The 16,409-nt window shown below is 41.6% G+C and overlaps 1 protein-coding gene across 2 annotated transcripts in view; it reads left to right on the top strand.

The window, feature by feature from the left end:
• The window catches only part of LOC139542851 (prickle-like protein 2), a 68,164-nt gene that overhangs the window by 40,078 nt on the left and 11,677 nt on the right, over positions 1-16,409 (top strand). The window contains exon 2 of one of the 2 annotated variants that reach the window (XM_071348764.1): positions 15,617-15,796. In XM_071348764.1, the coding sequence (XP_071204865.1) occupies positions 15,665-15,796 (132 nt within the window). In that variant the 5' untranslated portion in view covers positions 15,617-15,664. Of the gene's footprint in view, positions 1-15,612; positions 15,797-16,409 lie in introns of both variants that reach the window. The other variant, XM_071348763.1, reaches the window with a different exon arrangement.

Genomic DNA, 16,409 nt, shown 5'->3' with positions numbered 1-16,409 from the left:
TCAATCAGTGTTGCTTCCTAAGTGGACAGTTTGATTTCACAGAAGTGTGATTGACTTGGAGTTACATTGTGTTGTTTAAGTGTTCCCTTTATTTTTTTGAGCAGTGTATAATGAATGTGCTATGTCAAGTATGACAGTATTTAAAAACATAAAGTGGGTAGTGTCTTGGTCATGCAGTTAAATACATAGTATATAATAGAACGGCAGTGTTAGCTGTGTGTGTGTGCGTGTGTGTAAGGGTTGGATGTGTGGAGAATGCTGCTAACATGCTGAGCCCACCGCCCGCGTCGAGTGCAAAATAAATGTACACATACATGTTATTCATTGCACCCACACTGCTCACATGCGTCAACGAGCGTCTGCGTAGCCAGGCTCTAAAATAGAACTTGCTTCTATTTGTGACGCCTGACGCGCTGCAAGTTCCTTCTCTCCCATCTCCTCATTGTTTTTTGGAGCACATGGCCACGTGGGTGATTGAAAGATGAACTGAGGTCCACACTCCAGTCCAGTTGGTGGTGGTAATGCACCTTAAAGTTGGTTGCCATCCGCCATATAAAGTCCGAAGAAGAAGAAACCTGTAGGAGGAGAGATTACTAGAAACGAACACGGTTTACCCTTTTATCTGTGGATTAATAGAAGACTTTGTGCATTTCAGGTAAAATAGCAACCCAATGTTTATATCCCAGGACAAATTAGCTAGCAACAGCAAGCTAGCTAGCTAAATTGCCATAAATGTTTAATGCTTTTCGACCTGTCCCCAAATTAATATAGTTGGTTCAGAGTTCGTTTTGATATTTCAACCTGCGTGTCCTGATCGTGTCTGGTGTGGGTGGACAAAATCAACATGCGCGCGGACGCAAGAGCACGAGCGGTCTGGTCAGCATGTTAGGAGCAGTTCTTTTTTGATGTGCAAGTAGTCTCTAAGGTGCAGGTTTGAGCAGGTAGACAGCTTGGGTTAGTTGTTCAACAGTCTGATGGCCTGGTGGTAGAAGCTTTCTTGGAGCCTGTTGGTCCGAGACCCGATGCTCCGATACCATTTGCCAGATGATAACATAATGAGCGTGGTTTGGGTGACTGGCGTACTTGAAGTTCTTCCTGGCCTTCCTCAGACACGGCTTGGTGTAAATGCAGCCAGGTCACCTGTGATAAAAGTCAGTATTCGACATCCATCCATGTCTGAGGACGTCGGGAGATGAAGTGGAAACCGTCCACTAGGGGCATCTGCCTCTGGTGTCAAACGTTGCATGTTTGAATCCAGCGATGGAAAGTTGTTTTTGAAATGTTTTTTTAAGCCTATCCCAAATCTTAACCCTTACCTTAAACTTCTCACGAGTCACCAACCCTGATCCGGTAGCACCCCCCACCCCCCCACCCCCACTGAGTAGCATAGCTAGCATAGCGTCACAAGTAACTTGTAGCATCTAAATATCATTAAATCACAAGTCCAAGACACCAGATGAAAGATACAGGTCTTGTGAATAAAGCCACCATTTCAGATTTTTAAAATGTTTTACAGGGAAGACACAATATGTAAATCTATTAGCTAACCACGTTAGCAAAGGACACGATTTGTTTACTCCCAAAAGTTTTTTCATGCGTCAGTAGCTATCACTAATTCGACTAAATAAAAATATATATAGCCACTAACCAAGAAACAACTTCATAAGATGACAGTCTGATAACATATTTATGGTATAGCATAGTTTTTTGGGGGAAAAATTTGCATTTTTCAGGTATAAATCACAGTTCTACATTGCAGCTGCAATCTGAAATAGTGCTGACCCAGCCAGAACAATTACAGAGACCAACGTCATATAACGAATTACTCATCTTAAAACATTTCAGAAAAATACACAGCGTACAGATATTGAAAGCCCAACATCTGGTGAATCCAAACAATATTTCAGATTTATTAAATGTTTTATAACGAAAACAAAATGTAGCGCTAAATTAGCATAGCTATACCAGGCAGATTCGGCTAGGCGCCCACGGCCAGTTCACATGCACAACAGATATGATATAACATCGTAAATTGGGTCTTACTATGGCTGATCTTTCATCAGAATGTTGATCAAAGTGTCCTTTGTCAAGATGAGTCATTGGTTCCGTTCAGAATTGTTCCTTTCCCACTCCATTTAGCACAGGTACTGGTCGAGTGGCACGGATCTCTCAAACGTAAATAAAATCAGACAACGGAACACCACAAAACTCCCGAAAAAATTCAAATAATCTGATTAAACTATATTGAAAAAACATACATTACGATGATCTGGTCACATGTATCAAACAAACTTCGAGACGGAGATAGTTTTCATCCATAATGGCCGCACAACAGAAGACAATCGCAGCTACAAGTCGCACGATTTACAGAACCGGAAGTTGTCGGTCACGCCAAAGAATTAGCTCTCATTTCACGTCAGTCCCAGATAAACAAGATATTTTTCCTCTGACGTCCTCTTGACACCCAGAGGAAGGCCAATGAGGTGTGTTTCGGGTCATAGGGGGCACGACCATATATAGGCAGAGCGTTGAAGCTGGCATACACATCTTGCTTTTTTCTTCTTGGTCATGGAAAGTGCTGTCAAATGACTTCTGTATCACTCAGAGACAAAATTGAAACGGTTTTAGAAACTAGAGATTGTTTTCTTTCCAATGGTATTATTTATATGCATATAGTAAGAGCAATAATTGAATAAGAGGCAGTTTAATCTGTAGAGCAAATTATGCTAATGGGAAAATAGCACCCCCTGTATTCTCAAGAAGTTAACCTTTTCACATGTGAGTTCCAAATAAGAGTTGCCCCAGCGTGAGTTGTTTTATGCACGTGATGTCAAAATACACTCACTGTTCCAAAATGTGATTGTTACGCAACAGGACAGTTAACGTGCGCTGCCTGCTAATTATCTATCGGCTATGTTTCATCTGGTCAATTTTCCCAAAAATTCTAACAAGTAGTTTTTTCTAACAACATGCTGACCAGACCTAACAACATGCTGACCAGACCGCTCGTGCGCTTGCGTCCGCGCGCATGTTGATTTTGTCCACCCACACCAGACACGATCAGGACACGCAGGTTGAAATATCAAAACAAACTCTGAACCAACTATATTAATTTGAGGTGTGTTCCACCTCCTCATTAATTCACAAATAAGTAGCCCATTTCAGTGTTGCAATTTTCTTTATGTTTGAGGCTTTACTGAGCCGGACAAACTTCCCTCTTCGAGGAGAGCCCTTCCCTAAGTATGCAGACATATAAACAGTCTTACAAGAACTGGCACATTTTCTGGCTGGTGCTTGCCTTTTTGCATTGATGTTTTTCTTACAAATAATAACTTTGGACATGTTTGCGTTCCTATGTAAGTATTTTACCTTTATTTAACAAGGCAAGTTAGTTAAGAACAAATTCTTATTTACAATGACAGCCTGCCCAGGCCAAATCCTAACCTGGCCATTTGTGATACAGCCTGGAATCGAACCAGGGTCTGTAGTGACGCCTCTAGCACTGAGATGCAGTGCCTTAGACCGCTGCGCCACTCAGGAGCCCAAAATGTGAGTGCTTTATTTTCTGTATGCCGTGTTATCGTTTCTACTGTAGCATATGGTATGTAAGTATGTATGTATGGAGCATAATGTATTTACCGTTTTATTCACGTTTTCAAGTACTGATGACAAATAATGCATTCCGATTATTGCATAGATTGTAATAGACACCTATAATTTGTGTAAAATACTTTTTTGAAGATTGTACTTATTATAATGAGCTAATGCTAAGATATTTGCCAGCTATGTGTGGCGCCATGTTTGTTGACATTATACAATGCATTCTGGGTGTCACGTAAACTTCTCAGACCAAATATATTATAATGAGATAAAGGAATGAAAAAAAAATAAGGTCAAGGAATGGTTCACTCATCTTCTGAGTAAACTTCCGGAAGTGAATGAAGGGAAGTGAATGATCGTAGATGACACACCCCCTTCAACATGCATACTGCAAACAGACCATACTCCTCTTGTCTCCTCTTATTATCTTTGGTTGACTCGGGAAAAAAATATGCCAACGTGCACAAACTACCCATCCTCAGATTACTTTCGATTTCTATAAAGTGTTTTATTTAACTATTTCGATCAATGTTGAGCTCACCTGTGATGTGATGAATTATAAATAGTAATTGCTATTAGCTTATTCATATTGTGGTTTCTGTCAGCCGAGAGTTTTCTTAATATGACTGCTTGTGTTATGTCAATTTTTCCTCAGTTAGCACTAGGACTAATGTAGCCTACATTTTCCGGTTTGGATGATTGTGTATGCTGTTGTTACTTCTGTGAATGTCTGAATATTGCAACCCAAAGTAAACTGGCCACATTCAGGACATAACTTTGTAAGGACTGTGTTTGCGCAAAATGTTTCTGTGAAAAACCAATGAGGCTAGCTCAAATGCTGACTGTTGCGTCAATCGAAACCGGATATTCTAAATAAGTGTTCTAATCACACCGGTTTGAGCATATGCTGCAGGGACCACTGTAGAATGATCACACCAGTTTGTTGATAAGTCTGAAAAGGTTTACCATTCAGAGTACATGCCTAAACTTAACCCTAACTTTAAGAATTTGGAGTTAATGCCTGAACTTAACCCTAACCTTCAAAATAAAGAGTTAATACCTAAACTTAACCATTAACCCTTCGAAATGTCCCATTTGGATCAACTTCAAAACTTGACATTTTGAAACATGGATGAATGTCTAATTCTGACGTGAGACTGTGAAAGCTGGTTGGTAAATGTTCTGGAGGGCAAAGAGCGTTCCCCCAGTGACGTATTAGGCCCTCTGCACCACCCTCTGTAGACCCTTGTGTTTGAGGGCGGTGCAGTTGCCATACCAGGCGGTGATGCAGGAAGTAAGTGAGTGGGATGGTGTTAGGTAGCATCTGTCTGTTGTCCCACAGCAGATTGGCATATTCTTTTGTTCATACATTTTTGTTGGGTAGTTTAGACAAATAAAGTGTCTAAATGGGATAGAACCAATAAACCAATCCACTCTACACACAATAGAAAATGGCCTTCTCAGTTACTATTGAAAGTGGGCCTTATCAGCCAAATTAATATTTATGAAGGTTTAATCCATACACTGCTGAGTTATGTCATTAGAGAAGAGCACTTTTCAACATAAATTCTACATTTACAGTATTTCCCTCAACTCTGATTATTCCTCTATTATTCACTGTAGCAGACTTACTCAATGAATCCGGATTTTCAATTTTGCAATAATTGACCTTTAAGCACTTTGGTAATTTATAAATTTGTCTGCCACAACTTTCTCAATGGCCCAAAGGGCATATTATAAAAGTGTTTGATGTTTTACAGTATTGCAAAGGAAGGACACACCAGTCCTAGAGGGGATTTAAATCACTCGTACATGAGGAACCAATTCAAACACACACACACACACACACACACACACACACACACACACACACACACACACACACACACACACACACACACACACACACACACACACACACACACACACACACACACACACACACACACACACACACACACTCTCTCTCTCATCTAGTAAAGTGTGTAGCTTAGTGACTTCACATATATTCTTTCTTCAATATTTCATTGGATGAGCAGAACCATTGAAGTTCCTCTACAGCTGTGAGTGATGAAGTGCTGTCAGTAGAGCTGGGGAGAGAGAAGTGTCTTTATATATGTCACCCAGACATACCTAGAGGCTGTGTGTTTAATCCAGCCAGACAGTACTGTACAGGTCACACAGCTCCCTGAAGAGCCCAGTCCATCCTGGCCTCAACAGTTAGGCTGCTAGGTCCAGCATTCTCAGTCTGTTATAGTCAGTATTCATGTTACACTGGCTTTAGGATGCTATATCCCACATCCAGCTCGCTCAACAAGCCTCTCTGCCATAAATAAAATGTGAACTGTGAAGGTGTCAGGGAAATGAAATACAGTATATACAGTACCAGTCAAAAGTTTGGACACACCTACTCATTCAAGGGTTTTTCTTTATATGACTATTTTCTACATTGTAGAATAATAGTGAAGACATCAAAACTACGAAATAACAAATAACACATATGGAATCGTGTAGTAACCAAATAAGCGTTAAACAAATCAAAATATATTTTATATTTCAGATTATTCAAAGTAGCCACCTTTTGCCTTGATGACAGCGTTGCACACTCTTGGCATTCTCTCAACGAGCATCATGAAGTAGTCACCTGGAATGCATTTCAATTAACAGGTGTGCCTTGTTAAAAGTTAATTTGTGGAATTTCTTTCCTTCTTAATGTGTTTGAGCCAATCAGTTGTGTTGTGACAATGTAGGGGTGGTATACAGAAGATGGTGCCAGGTTTTCTCCAGAGGTGACTTGGCATTCAGGCAAAAGAGTTCAATCTTGGTTTCATCAGACCAGATCAGACCAAACTCCAAGCGGACTGTCATGTGCCTTTTACTGAGGAGTGGCTTCCGTCTGGCCACTCAACCATAAAGGCCTGATTAGTGGAGTGCTGAAGAGATGGTTGTCCTTCTGGAAAGTTCTCTCATCTCCACAGTGGAACTCTGGAGATCTATCAGAGTGACCATCGGGTTCTTGGTCACCTCCCTGACCAAGGCCCTTCTCCCCCAATTGCTCAGTTTGGCCGGGCAGCGAACTCTAGGAAGAGTCTTCGTGGTTCAATATTCTTCCATTTAAGAATGATGGAGGCCACTGTGTTTCTCGGGGACCTTCAATGCTGCAGAAATGTTTTGCCACCCTTCCCCATATCTGTGCCTCGATAAAATCATGTCTCAGAGCTCTACGGACAGTTCCTTCGACCTCATGGCTTGGTTTTTGCTCTGACATGCACTGTCAACTGTGGGACCTTATATAGACAGGTGTGTGCATTTCCAAATCATGCCCAATAAATTAAATTTACCACGGGTGGACTCCAATCAAGTTGTGGAAACATCTCAAGGATGATGATTGGAAACAGGATGCACCTGAGCTCAATTTTGAGTCTGAAAGCAAAGGGTCTGAATACTTATGTAAATAAGGTATTTCTGTTTCTTCTTTTTTATAAATTTGCCCAAATTTCTAAAAACCTGTTTCGCTTTATCATTTGGGGTATTGTGTGTATATTGATGAGTTGTTTTTTTTCATAAAACAAAATATGGAAAAAATGGAGGTGTCTGAATAATAGACGGCAGGATGCTTGGTGATGAAATGTACTGGGACGTACACACTACCCACAGTAGCGCCTTACGATCGGATGCCGAGCAGTTGCCATACCAGGCGGTGATGCAACTGGTCAGGATGCTCTCGATGGTAAAGCTGTAGATTTTATTGAGGATCTGGGGACCCATGCCAAATCTTTTCAGTCTCCTGAGGGGAAAAATGTTTTGTCATGCCCTTTTCACGATTGTCTTGGTGTGTTTGGACCATGATCGTTTGTTGGTGATGTGGACACCAAGGAAATTGAAACTCTCGACATGCTCCACTACAGCACTGTCGAAATGAATGGGGGCATGTTTGGCCCTCCTTTTCCTGTAGTCCACGTTCCGCTTCTTTTGTCTTGCTCACGTTGAGGGAGAGCTTGTTTTCCTGGGACCCTATAGGCTGTCTCATCGTTGTCGGTGATCAGGCCTACAACTGTTGTGGCGTCAGAAAACTTAATGATGGTGTTGGAGTCATGCTTGGCCGTGCAGTCGTGGGTGAACAGGGATTACAGGAGGGGACTGAGCACCAACCCCGGAGGGGCCCCCGTGTTGAGTATCAGCGTGACAGAAGTGATGTTGCCTACCCTTAACACCTGGGGGAGGCCCGTCAGGAAGTCCAGAATCCAGTTGCAGAGGGGGGTGTTTAGTTCCAGGGTCCTTAGCTTAGGGTTGAGCTATTTGAGCATTATCGTGTTGAACGCTGAGCTGTAGTCAATGAACACCATTCTCACATAGGTGTTCCTTTTGTCCAGGTGGGAAAGGGCAGTGTGGAGAGTGTGATTGAGATTGCGTCATCTGTGGATCTGTTGGGGCGGTATGCGAATTGGAGGGGGTCTAGGGTTTCCGGGATGATGGTGTTGATGTGAGCCATGACCAGCCTTTCAAATCACTTCATAGCTACTGACGTGAGTGCTACAGGGCGGTAGTCATTTAGGCAGGTTACCTTTGCTTTCTTGGGCATAGGGACTATGGTGGTCTGCTTGAAACTTGTAGGTATTACAGATTCGTTCAGGGAGAGGTTGAAAATGTCAGTAAAGACACTTGCCAGTTGCTTTGTGCATGATCTGAGTACACGTCCTAGTAATCCGTCTGGCCCGTGGCTTGTGGATTTTGACCTGTTTAAAGGTCTTGCTCACATCTGCTACTGACAGCGTGATCACACAGTCGTCCGGAACAGCTGGTGCTTTCATGCATGCTTCTGTGTTGCTTGCCTCGAAGCAAGCATAAAAGACATTTAGCTCATCTGGTAGGCTCGCGTCACTTGGAAGCTCGCGGCTGGGTTTCCCTTTGTTTCCCATTGTTGGGACAGCGAATAGCTGATGTCCTCTCCCCTCCCCCAGACTGTTATTTGTAATGTTTGTATACGCTTTGATAGTTTTTGCTATATTATATATTTTGAGTTGCTTTTACAAAAAAAATTACAAGAAAAAACAACAATCTCTCCCATTCTAGATCATAATGGACTATGTGGGCAAGTTATGCAACTGCTGATATTTTTGTGGCTGCAAATAGAATCAATCACCATTTTGTTTCTCATTGTTGAACATGAGATGAGAAAAGAGATACTGATCAGTGTTTAGAGATGATCATTACAGAGTTTTTTCTCATAACCTTCACAGACGAAGGATGTGTATAGTATAGATACAGTGCATTAGGAAAGTATTCAGACCCCTTGACTTTTTTGACATTTTCTTATGTTACAGCCTTATTCTAAAATGGATTAAATTCATTTATACCCTATAATGATGAAGCAAAAACAGACCCATTGCTGTGAGACTCGAAATTGAGCTCAGGTGCATCATGTTTTCATTGATCATCCTTGAGATGTTTCTACAACTTGATTGGAGTCTACTCCTCAGTAAAAGGCACATGACAGCCCGCTTGGAGTTTGCCAAAAGGCACGTAAAGACTCTCAGGCCATGAGAAACAAGATTCTCTGGTCTGATGAAACCAAGATTGAACTTTTTGGCCTAAATGCCAAACATCACGTCTGAAGGAAACGAGGCACCATCCCTATGGTGAAGCATGGTGTTGGCAGTATCATGCTCTGTTTTTTTTCAGTGGCAGGGACTGGGAGACTATTCATTATCGGGGGAAAGATGAACAGAGAAAAGTAGAGAGAGATCCTTGATGAAAACCTGCTCCAGAGTACTCAGGACCTCAGACTGGGGCAAAGGTTCACCTTCCAACAAGACAACGATCCTAAGCACACAGCAAATACAGCCCAGGAGTGGATTCGGGAGAAGTCTCTGAATGTTTTGAGTGGCCCAGCCAGAGCCTGGAATTGAACTCGATCGAACATCTCTGGAGAGACCTGAAAATAGCTGTGCAACAATGCTTCCCATCCAACATGACAGAGCTTGAGAGGATCTGCAGAGAAGAATGGGAGAAACTCCCCAAATACAGGTGTTCCTAGCTTGTAGCGTCATACCCAAGAAGACTCAAGGCTGTAACCACTGCCAAAGGTGTTTCATCAAAGTAATAAGTAAAGGAACTGAATACGTATGTAAATGTAATACTTAACCTCTCTAGGGTATGTGGAACGGTAGCGTCCCACCTCGTCAACAGCCAGTGAAACTGCAGGGCGACAAATTCAAAACAACAGAAATCCCATAATTTAAATTCCTCAAATATACAAGTATTTTACACCAATTTAAAGCTACACTTGTTGTAAATCCAGCCAAAGTGTCCGATTTCAAAAAGGTTTTACGACGAAAGCACACCAAACAATTATGTTAGGTATGAGCCAAGTCAGCCAAGTCACTGAGCCAAGTCACTGAGCCAAGTCACTGCTCTCTTTCAGTAAAGAGAGCAGTAACAAAAAGCAGAAATAGAGATAAAATGAATCACTAACCTTTGATAATCTTCATCAGATGACACTCATAGGACTTCATGTTACACAATACATGTATTTTTTGTTCGGTAAAGTTCATATTTATATCCATAAATCTGAGTTTAGGCAAGACGCTACTGTATCACTTGGCAAAAAGCCTGAGAAAATGCAGAGCGCCAAATAAATTTTTTATTACTATGAAAATTACTATAAAATCAAACTTTCATTAATTCACACATGAAAGATACCAAAATTAAGCTACACTGGTTGTGAATCCAGCCAACATGTCAGAATTTCAAATAGGCTTTTCAGCGAAAGCATACGATGCTATTATCTGAGCATAGCACCATAGTAAACAAAAGAGAGAAAACATTTCAACCCTGCAGGCGCGACACAAAACGCAGAAATAAAAATATAATTCATTGCCTTACCTTTGACGAGCTTCTGTTGTTGGCACTCCAATATGTCCCATAAACATCACAAATGGTCCTTTTGTTCAATTAATTCCGTCGATATATATCCAAAATGTCCATTTATTTGGCGCGTTTGATCCAGAAAAACACCGGTTCCAACTTGCTCAAACATGACGACAAAATATCTCAAAGGTTACCTGTAAACTTTGCCAAAAAATGTCAAACTACTTATGTAATACAACTTTAGGTATTTTTTAACGTTAATAATCGATAAAATTGAAGACGGGATGATATGTGTTAAATACAGGATTAAAACGATATGTAGCATGCCTTCTGTTTGATTGAAGCGCATGTCCAGGACACCTGGAGTGCCTCGACTTCAAGATGGCCGTATTTCTTCATTACACAAAGGAATAACCTCAACCTATTTCTCTAGACTGTTGACATCTAGTGGAAGCCGTAGGAACTGCAAGCAATTCGCTTAGAAATCTGGTTTCCCAATGAAAGGTCATTGAAAAGACAGTGACCTCAAAAAATAAAAATCTGAATGGTTTGTCCTCAGGGTTTCGCCTGCTAAATAAGTTCTGTTATACTCACAGACATGATTCAAACAGTTTTAGAAACTTCAGAGTGTTTTCTATCCAAATGTACTAATATTATGCATATATTATCACCTGGGGATGAGTAACTGGCAGTTGAATTTGGGTATGCTTTTCATCCAAACGTGAAAATGCTGCCCCCTACCCTAGAGAAGTTAAGAGAAACAAGTCATGTGTTTTTATATCACAGCAGTGTGACATGGGGAACGCACAACAGCGGCATATGATTGGTGGAGAACTGTCAGTGAAGAGGTAATGGACCCTTGGTTAGGTGTTCAGTGCTTCAGATGAGCACTTCTTCTCCTGTTCGTTTTTACATAAAGAAGAGGCTCTTTCTCTCTTACTCTCTCCTTCCTTTCTTTCCTCCCTCCCTCCCTCCCTCGCGCTCTCCTTCCTTCTCTCACGCACACCCACACAGAGACTGTCAGATCCACACGAGGATGGAAGGATGAGGACGGAGGGAGGTGAAGCATGACACATGAAAAAAAATACATTTATTTCAGCAATGATTTGACAGATCACTATCACTCTTTCTCTCTCTCTATCAATCTCAAATCAATTAAATTTCAATTTAAGGTGCTTTATTGTCATGGGAAACATATGTTTACATTGCCAAAGCAAGTGAAATAGATAAACAATGACAAATTTACAGTAAATATTACACTCACAAAATAAACATTTCAAACGTCATATTACATATATATACAGTGTTGTAATAATGTGCAAATAGTTAAAGTACAAAAGGGAAAATAAATAAATATAAATATAGGTTGTATTTACAATGATGTTTGTTCTTCACTGGTTGCCCTTTTCTTGTGGCAACAGGTCACACATATTGCTGCTGTGATTGCACACTGTGGTATTTCACCCAATAGATATGGGAAATATGTGTCTCTAATATGGTCATACATTTGGGAGGAGGTTAGTAAGTGCGGATCAGTTTCCACCTCATTTTGTGGACAGTGTGCACATAGCCTGTCTTCTCTTGAGAGCTAGGTCTGCCTTCGGCTGCCTTTCTCAATAGCAAGGCTATGCTCACTGAGTCTATACATAGTCAAATATTTCCTTAATTCTGGGTCACTCACAGTGGTAAGGTATTTTGCCCATGTGTACTCTCTGTTCAGGGTCAAATAGCATTCTAGTTTGCAAATTTTTTGGGTAAATTCTTTCCAATGTGTCAGGTATTATTTCCAATGTGTCTGCATGCATTATTTGGTGTTTTATGTTGTACACGGAGGATATCTTTGCAGAATGTTGCATGCAGACTCAATTTGGTGTTTGTCCCGTTTTGTAAATTCTTGGTTGGTGAGCGGACCTCACAACCATAAAGGGCAATGGATTCTATAACTAATTCAAGTATTTTTTGCCAGATCCTAATTGGTATGTCGAATTTTATGTTCCTTTTGATGGCTCTTCTTGCCATATCTCTCAGATCATTCACAGCTTTGTGGAAGTTACCTGTGGTGCTGATGTTTTTTGTTTTTAATTTTTAATTTTACCTTTATTTAACTAGGCAAGTCAGTTAAGAACAAATTCTTATTTTCAATGACGGCCTAGGAACAGTGGGTTAACTGCCTTGTTTAGGGGCAGAACGACAGATTTGTACCTTGTCAGCTCGGGGATTCGAACTTGCAAACTTTCGGTTACTGGCTCAACCACTAGGCTACCCTGCCGCCCCATTTAGGCCGAGGTATGTATAGTTTTTTTGTGTGCTCTAGGGCAACGGTGTCTAGATGGAATTTGTATTTGTGGTCCTGGCAACTGGACCCTTTTTGGAACACTATTTTTGTCTTACTGAGATTTACTGTCATGGCCCAGGTCTGACAGAATCTGTGCAGAATATCTAGGTGCTGCTGTAGGCCGTCCTAGGTTGGTGACAGAAGCACCAGATCATCAGCAAACAGAAACATTTGACTTCAGATTCTAGTAGGGTGAGGCCGGGTGATGCAGACTGTTCTAGTGCCCTCGCCAATTCGTTGATATATATGTTGAAGAGGGTGGGGCTTAAGCTGCATCCCTGTCTCACCCCCCGGCCCAGTAGAAAGAAATGTGTGTTTTTTGCCAATTTTAACTGCACACTTGTTGTTTGTGTACATGGATTTTATAACGTCGTATGTTTTTCCCCCAACACCACTTTCCATCAATTTGTATAGCAGACCCTCGTGCCAAATTGAGTCGAAAGATTTTTTGAAATCAACATAGCATGAGATGCCTTTGTTTTGTTTGTTTGTCAATTAGAGTGTGCAGGGTGAATACGTGGTCTGTCGTATGGTAATTTGGTAAAAAAGCCCATTTGACATTTGCTAAGTACATTGTTTTCGCTTAGGAAATGTATGATGTTAATGATAATGCAGAGGATTTTCCCAAGGTTACTGTTGAACATATCCCACGGTAGTTATTGCTGTCAAATTTGTCTCTCCGCTTTTGTGAATTGGGGTGATCAGTCCTTGGTTCCAAATATTGGGGAAGATGCCAGAGCTGAGGATGATGTTAAAGAGTTTAAGTATAGCCAATTGGAATTTGTGGTCTTTATATTTTATCATTTCATTTAGGTTACCGTCAACCCCACAGACCTTCTTGGGTTGGAGGGTTTGTATTTTGTCATGTAGATCATTCAATGTAATTGGAGAATCCAGTGGGTTCTGGTAGTCTTTAATAGTTGATTCTAAGATTTGTATTTGATCATGTATATGTTTTTGCTGTGTGTTCTTTGCTATAGATTAAAGAGCCAAAATCTATACCTATCAATCTCTCTCCATTTACAGCATCTCTATTTCTAATTCAATCTTTCTCTCTGAAGATGAAGTCGTTTGTAGTTTTGGATGCAGTTGAAAGAATACTACCACCCTTTCATTAAAATTGAGTGATTACCTTCTTCTACAGACAATGAGATGTGGCAGCATTCACCCCCTCTTGATATTTGTCTGATAAACTTTTTCTTAAGCCATGGTGAAACTAAATGTCATGGTGATTATTGACTGAACCTCCTTGAACTTTACAGTATGTAACAAGACTGGTAATAATGATGCTCCTGGCCAAAGCTGTCATTCATGCGATGCAGATGATGTGTCACTCATATTGGCTATGTGCTCATATTCATTATCAGTGAACTAATGGCACATAATGGATGTTATCTCTGATTGGCTGTGACTGATAGACAAGCCTCTGTTTTTTCTCTCTCTAGAACGCAGAATTTAACACAAACCAGTGAGAAAAAAATTGAAAGATCAAATTTTCCTGCCTGCCTCCCTCCTTCCCTCCATCCAAATTCCCCCACCCCCCTAATGTGTTGCCGGGGCAGGAGTGCGTGATGACAAACCACTCGGCGTAGTGAGAGTGTGTTACGTCAAACTCACACACTCTCCAGGTCTCCCATGAGGCCTTCTCTCTCTACTCCATATAGTTGTGATGTAACTGATGCACTGTCTGCCTGCTCGGGCCAGGCCAAGAGCTAGCAGCTACATCAGCACCAGCTTTACCTAGAACCCTAGAGGAATCAGCAGCGTCCATCTTAGAGCGAGATAAACAACACACCACACTACCTCATGCAGTCTGACTCACTGCCTCACTCCTCAAAGCACAGCAAGGGAGATTAGTTATGTCCTTGTGCTTTCATGGCTTTAGTTATCTCCTGTGGCTTTGTGTGTTGTGTAAGAAGCTCTGAAAAGTTGTTGTAGCTATCTGTTAGATTCCAAGTAATGGACGTTCCACAGGGTGTCTGTGTTGTGGTGAGGGAATGTTGTTTTGGATTAATGGTGGACAGATCCTGTTTGAGCCTGATCCGTGATGTGTCATGTGGTGGGACTGATTTTATTGGAAGTGGATTAGCTACAGTAAACCCATCTTGTTTCTCATATAGACCAACTTACTGTAGGGGCACCCTGCCCCTGGCCTTTACCCCTATCACCCACCATCCATTCATGCTATAAAATGTCCCATTTGCTCCCTAAATGAATTGCTTTCAGTGCCATGTTTCTGGTGACGGCAGGTAGCGATCTGCAGCAGATACCGTCTCCTCCTAATCAGTCATGTATTAGTAATGTGTCCAGCTGTTCCACGATCCAGCCAGAGACCCTCCATCCTCTCACTCTCACTCAACACTGTCTTAGGAGCTCAGCCATATCTGACAAATGGTCACGTAACTTAGGTTTGTTGTGTTAGATTTCTGTGTTTGGACTGTATATTAGTTTTGAAAACTATAATGGCACAAACATTTTGTGCATTTGACAGTTTTATTAAAGTCTGAGCCAGTGTTTGTGTGTATGACTCTGTACAATATTTATGCATAATTGGTTATAACAAATTGGTGAAAATGCTTTCCTATATCTGCCATAGCCCTGATGTATGGCCCTGGGAAATCTGAAACCGCAGCCTGTAGTGTAGAATACTAATTACCTTCTCTTTCTCTATCTTTCTCTCTCTCTCCCCTCTATATCTCTCTTTGTTTTTCCCCTCCCTCCCTCCCTCCCTCCCTCCCTCCCTCCCTCCCTCCCTCCCTCCCTCCCTCGCTCCCTCGCTCCCTCGCTCTCTCTCTGCTCTGCTAAAGTAAGACCTGTGTCTACTCTAAGTGTCCCAGTGAGGAGCATGTGGTGAGGGCCATGTCTCTGGAGATGGAGAAGAGTGTCACTAAGTTGATGTATGACTTCCAGGGGAACTCTACCTCTGACGACGACTCAGGCTGCGCACTGGAGGAATACGCCTGGGCGCCCCCTGGTCTCAGCCCTGAGCAGGTACACCATCCACTTTGTACCTCTCTTTTCCCCTTCTTAATTTTCCTAGTTATCTGAGAGGGGTGGATTCATTGATTGATAAACAAGCAGCAGAACTGATGGTTAATTGCTTTAAAATTCCCTTAATGAGAGAGAGAGAGAGAGAGAGAGAGAGAGAGAGAGAGAGAGAGAGAGAGAGAGAGAGAGAGAGAGAGAGAGAGAGAGAGAGAGAGAGAGAGAGAGAGAGAGAGAGAGAGAGAGAGAGAGAGAGAGAGAGAGAGAGAGAGAGAGAGAGAGAGAGAGAGAGAGAGAGAGAGAGAGAGAGAGAGAGAGAGAGAGAGAGAGAGAGAGAGAGAGAGAGAGGACTGATCACCCCAATCCACAAAAGTGGAGACAAATTTGACCCCAATAACTACCGTGGAATATGCGTCAACAGTAACCTTGGGAAAATACTCTGCATTATCATTAACAGCAGACTCGTACATTTCCTCAATGAAAACAATGTACTGAGCAAATGTCAAATTGGCTTTTTACCAAATTACCGTACAACAGACCATGTATTCACCCTACACACCCTAATTGACAACCAAACAAACCAAAACAAAGGCAAAGTCTTCTCATGCTTTGTTGATTT

The sequence above is a fragment of the Salvelinus alpinus genome, chromosome 17, assembly GCF_045679555.1.
Source record: "Salvelinus alpinus chromosome 17, SLU_Salpinus.1, whole genome shotgun sequence".
Taxonomy (NCBI): Eukaryota; Metazoa; Chordata; class Actinopteri; order Salmoniformes; family Salmonidae; genus Salvelinus; species Salvelinus alpinus.
The sequence above is the reverse complement of the archived record's forward strand: the minus strand, read 5'-3'. Positions and strand labels throughout refer to the sequence as shown.